This window comes from Nesoenas mayeri (genome assembly GCF_963082525.1).
Source record: "Nesoenas mayeri genome assembly, chromosome: 10".
Taxonomy (NCBI): Eukaryota; Metazoa; Chordata; class Aves; order Columbiformes; family Columbidae; genus Nesoenas; species Nesoenas mayeri.
Window position 1 is genome coordinate 12,830,428 of NC_137560.1, and position 6,000 is coordinate 12,836,427.

General features: G+C 37.7%; 1 protein-coding gene across 1 annotated transcript in view; it reads right to left on the minus strand.

Moving 5' to 3' along the window:
- The window catches only part of CNTN6 (contactin 6), a gene marked incomplete at both ends in the record, with an annotated part of 113,624 nt that extends 108,169 nt beyond the window's left edge, over positions 1-5,455 (minus strand). The window contains one exon of the mRNA XM_080350247.1: positions 5,401-5,455. Coding sequence (XP_080206373.1) covers positions 5,401-5,455 — 55 coding nt within the window. The remainder of the gene's footprint in view (positions 1-5,400) is intronic.
- Between the last annotated feature and the right edge of the window lie 545 nt (positions 5,456-6,000).

Consider the following 6,000-nt stretch of genomic DNA (forward strand, 5'->3'; position numbering starts at 1 on the left):
CTAAATCAATGCAACCTAAAATTTGAAAGTGCACCCTCAAAGAACCGTCTGAGCTCTAACCTCTTTTTCACCATATGTCTGCATGCTTAAGGGAATTTTAAAAAAGACTACTTTTTTCTTGGAAGTGAATATATCTATAATGTGAGTCTAGCCCATGTTATATAATATTAAATTGTTATTCACTGTATCCAGCAGGTCACTTTGATGGGCTATGGTGTACCTGGGAAACATGAGTGTTGCACTCTGTTGCCCGTTCAGAATAACTAGCTTTTGAGGTGGATCTGTGTCTGTTCAGTGAAAAGCTGCAAAAACCTTTACATTCACCAAATATAATATATGAGGTTTTCACAAATGCTGAGTCTTGCCCTAATTCTTCCCTTGTCAAAGCAATGGTAAAACTGCCATTGCAATCTGTGGAGACCTAAAAATATCAATGCTGACTCCTTCTCTCCATCACACCAGCTAATTGCTACTGATGTACATTGTCTCTTTGTAGTTGTTATCATTGTTGCATTATCATTTCATTCTGCACGGGCTTCATTATCATAGCAGCTGAAGCCACAAACTGGTGTGAATATATCCCTCTTTGAACTGAGTATTGAAGGAAACAGCTATCTCAAACTCCATGGTGCTTTGTAACATTCTCCTGTTCAAGCAACCAGCATGTGGCAGAGCCAGAAATTGCTCACAGGCTTCCTGAGCACTGGTCCTCTTTGTCACAAGAGGCTTTGTCTTGTGTTGCCTTGCACTGAGGACAGAGATTTACATTGCTCACATACTGGCTTATTTTGTCTGGTATTTTTCCCTTGAGTTAGAAACAGTTTGTAGTTCTGATAAGAGACAGGAAATGGAAGTAGTGAAATTGTTCATTCCTCTTCTTAAAACTAAATATGGAGGGACCAGTTTGCGTTAAGCCCCTCCAGAAATGAATGGGGGCAGAGTAGCTCACTCGCTGTGTCTCACACATGCTTCAGTTTAAGGCAATATTTGGGATAATATTTTCCAACTGCAATACCTGCAGAAATTGGTGATTGATATTTTCCCTTATATGTTTTGTTTTGTTTTTCCTCCATCTTCATAGCCCATCCTCATACAGGTATAGTCCCTCTTACTTCATCTTGCCAAGAGCCGAAATATTTTTATCATTGAAATAACAGGGGAAGGACTGATGTCTTTCTGTGGCTTGCCATCACCCTTTTGCCTGCCCCATCACTGTGTCTTCAGGGTCTTTAGGTGCTCTCTTTTGCCAGCTTTGTTGTACCAGAGTATGTTTGTTCACTGATGTTGGGAAATGAGCTGAACCACATGGTACCCCATAAAATGGAAACAAAGATTTTTCTCTAAATGTCACTCTTTACTCTCCTGAGAAGGTCATTGCTCTACCAGTCACCCTCTCTTGGGAGATGCTTGGAAGTCATTTTACAGGAATATAGCTTTCAGGGTCACTGTTGCCCGAAGTCATTAAAATTTCCATGTCATCTGAGGCACACCTAATTATTATCATTCTCTGACTCACCAGTGGGTCTCCAAATGTCTCTGGTTGTTCAGAGAAGCCTTAACATTTCCAGGCTGGACTAGTTCATCTCCACAGTTTGCTGTTAGAAATAGCAAAGATGTCACTTGTCTTAAAATATATGGTCTGCTGTTCTGTTCCTAAAGGTGCTGTTATGTTAACAATAAATCTGCAAGAAACTGCAGGCAGAGTGTGGGATGTGATGTATTCAATATTCATCGTGCTGTGACCCAGATGAATATCGGGACACTTTACATCATGAAATTTCTGTCTCTAATTTAGCAGTTTCAAAATGAGGGGCCAAAATACAGCCTGGGAGGTTGCAGCTGCATCTTCAATTGGATTTAGTAAAATAAGCCAAAAGACTGTGTAAAAATACAGTTATTGCCTCACTTCCAAAATGAATGACTGGCTGGTTTGGCTTTTAATATTTATACTGTCTATAGATAATTTTAAGAGACGGATAGTTTTTACTGACATTTTCCTTTTTTCTCATCTTTAGCCCTGGAAACCCCATTTGATTCCATGATACAGACAAGACCATCAGCAGACCAAAGGACAGTTGCAAAAGCCATCTCTGTATGGAGGACTGCATGGATTTATTTTAAGGGTGGATGCCACCAGGAATCAGATTAGAGAGGGGTCATGACAGCCATTAGGAATGGAAGGGACACAGAAAATTTGAAATTTGGATAAGCTGTCCAGGAGGAAGACAGAAACTGCAGAAATAATGAGAAGATAACTGTTCTCTTCCTGAATGGTAAAGAGCCTCAGAGAATTCAAAGAAGGAAGCAGAGAAGCTCGGGTACTTGCAGTGAAACTGATGACGAACTTAGCTGCTGTGTAGCTATAGAGGAAGGAGCATGAACTAGGACCTGCCATAGGAGGAAAACTTGAGACAGTTTTGGTGTGAAGAAATTATTATTTTGTTACTTAGGCACTCTGGACACTTTACTGTCTGTATCAGCTTCTTGAAATCCTGTCTAGATCTTTAATTTAGAAAGTGAGTGTTCTTTCTTAACATATTAATATCAAGCAATGTTTAAATTTCAACAATAGTTTAATGAGTTGGTTCTCATGCATCCTTATAACAAATACAGAGAATTTAAAGTAACAGTCTCTGAGTTTATCTTCAGCACCCTCCTTGCCTCCAGTGCTCTGCTTAGATTATCTCATTTAAATAGCAATGGGTTATGAAAAAAAAAGTCTAATCTGTTCCCTCACTGTGTCACTGTGCATGCATATATTACTTTATTTTATTTTATCCCCTAAGGCACTTGCAAGAAACCCCCAAAGACCCTTGTTGAGTCACATAAAAAAAGCTCTTGTGGAAAATAAGAGTTGAAAGGAACATTACTTTCTGCAATCTTTCCATACAGAGGGAATATAGAAAATAGTTTGGGTTTTGACTAATTGAATTACCATTTTGGGGAGGTAATAATATCTAGCTCTGCTGTACAGGACATTTAATCCTTAGATTTAAAATTCATTCATAGGTCAATCTTTTCATTTTACGTGTCTGGTACAACTGAGGTAGAAACAAGGAAGAAAGGTCTAACCAATATCATTTAACAACCTGAATTACCTTTCAAGCCCCAGCCCACAAGACTGCTCTTCACAGCATCATGACTAGCTCCTAATTTTCCCACTCAGTTCTATAACTCTTAAATTGATGCAAACCATCCGTATAATAAATCAAAGAAGTTTTGCACATAACTGCAGGTTTGACTATTACAGTCACGCATATTTCAGGATGCCATGTAGTGAAAATCAGTGTAGCTCCACTGGAATCAATGGAGTTAATTTATACCTAGGTATAAATTAACTTATCTCCGTGAAGTCAGTGGGAGCTTTTGCTGTTCCTTTAATTGGTGACAGAATCAGGACAAAGGTGCTGTTGTGATCTACTCTTGGTGCCTAGGAATATGGAATATTTAAGTTTTTATCTATTGTTAAGTATTACATTAACATGTTCAGTTTTTTGAAGAGTGAGCTCCTAGTATCTTTTAACTCAGTTGGCCCAGGATACTGGTCTCATTAAAAGATGATTGTGTAGCAAGAAAGGTGAAAGTGACCGAAGTTGGAAAAATGAACGCTTTATATAAAGAAGTGAAGGAAAAGGTTATATTTCGAATGGAAAACATGGGTTCAAAAATATCTTGTCCATCACCAAGCTGTATTGCTCCTTCAGTGACTCGTATTCGTATTCCATTCACAACTGTTAAAAGCAATCAAGAAATACTAGGAGAATCCTGAACCCCAAAAAATGGGTACGAGTCCTTTACTTAGTCTAGTAAAGAAGGCAATGATCTGTGAGAAGTACACAAGAGGACTGATAGATGCTGCAGCAGTGCAGTAGGTGCCCACACTGGTGGTAATTAAAGGGAAAATTGGGTTTCTAAACAGGTGGTGTTTGTCATTGTGTGTTGTTCAGGGTACCTGGGCTTAAACAAGTGACTGCTTGCTTGAAATACCTACAAATATTTTAACATTAAGTCCTTAACATGTTTGCTTTTTCTTACTGAAACATGCATTTAGTATTGATTTAATAGAAAATCTGATCCTAAGACTCGCATTTTCTCAAATCTGTTAGATAAAATATTATCTTGTTTAATTTCAATTGTATTTTAAAATACTACTGAAGTCTGCACTCTGCTTTTGTTTCTTCATTTCAAACAGCTGCTGACTCCTGCACTACATAATTAATTTAAGTATCATTTGAGGTTACTTTAATACAATTTCCTCATAAGTACATGAGAAACATACTGGCTATTTAGAGTTCAATACATTAATTGTAGGCAAGAGTCAGTTGTCATGGTTTCTATCACAGACAAGCGTGAAGGGGTCAGTTCATTCCCAAATTCATTATAACCTCAAAGAGTTCAGTTACCATTTTGTCTTGTTTTAAATGAGTATGTAATGAGTCACATGAGTTAATCCCATTTATATGGTTTTATGAAGCAGGATTGTCAAGTTATATGCTTTTGAGTTAGAAGAAAGGTTCAAAAAAAAAAGGAATGAATTCAGAATACCAAACCCTCACTGTGAACAATGCCTGGCCATGCAGAAAGGAACATTTTACCTTGCAATATGTTAGCAACCTGTTGATATTTTAATTAAGCACAAGGGATATTCAAGAAGGAGAATAAGAGAAAGCAGCCCTACTTCCTCCAACGACACTTTCTCTTCTGAATACAACCTGAGGACTGACATGATGCCCAGCACTTGATTCAGTGACAGGCTGGGTTGCATGAGGGTCTAATCACCGTGTCAGCTGGAGGTAAAGGAAGAATATCTGCATTTGCTTTGTGCATTAGGCAAGATTTTCTTTCATTTTTTTATATTTGTTTGATAGTCCTTATGATTCGTCCCAATTTGGTACTTCCTAACGGAATGCTTTTATTTGTCTTCAAGTTAAACATGATTTAAAGGCACTTTGATACTATAGAGGCATTTGTAGAGTATGATATTAAAGTGTGGAAACTAAACTGTCCATACCACACTCACATACAGCTCACTAAACTGTTCTGGTCTTTAATCCAGCTCCATTTGCTGGCTTGGGAGTTAGTTATGCTGTGGCTAAGAAATGTCTTTTGTGTGTATGTTGTTAGCCAAGTAACAATTGTACTTTTTTCTTAATGTTAGAGTTCAGAATATTTTTAAAAGCTATTGCCTGGCATACAGCTTTCCTATGATCTTGAAACGTCTTTTCCTGGTTCAAAGGCAGCACCTTGTGTTGCTTAAAGCATGTCCTAATGAAAAGCCTCTTTGTCACTTGTTCATGCAAATAAGTACTGTTAGTTTTGGTAATTGCTTCTCCTTTCTAGAAGAATTATGATACTAATATAGATTTATCAATCACAAACACTAATAGTGGAACATTTTACCTGTGCTGCAGCTCATGAATGGCAGCAGAATTATTAGTTTCCATAGCAACACCATCTCCACTTTCCAAGGTCAAAAATTCCTCCCATCCAATCAGTGGAAAGTAAAATGCGTCTTCCTGTGACTACCTTGATATTCTGTAAAAACAGCAAGAGATACTGGGTTATTAAAGTAGAGATTCAAAATAAATACCCACATTTTCCCTGTGGTATCGTCTTCTATTGTACCATTTGAAGACTCAAGACACAAAAAATGCATTAAGTAGTTTAGGTCATCCCAGCATAAAAATAATTCCCAAATGACAGATACAAATCTGGAAACACACATAATGTCTGAGACCCATCCATCTACTCCATGTGGTGCAGAGATCATCACACAGGAGTGAATTTCTCCAAGAAAGCAAAGTCTGCCTGTGGTCCATTGACCAAACATTGCTGATTTTGAAGAAAGGATGCTTGCAAAAACGTACTCTTCTTGACTTCTAAATGTTCATCACACTTTATGTTTCTTCCTGTATAGTGGCCTGACTTCTGCTCTCAGAAAGGATTCTTTGATGAATGTATTGTAAAATAAAGAGTTACTGATGCAAAATGGTACATCTC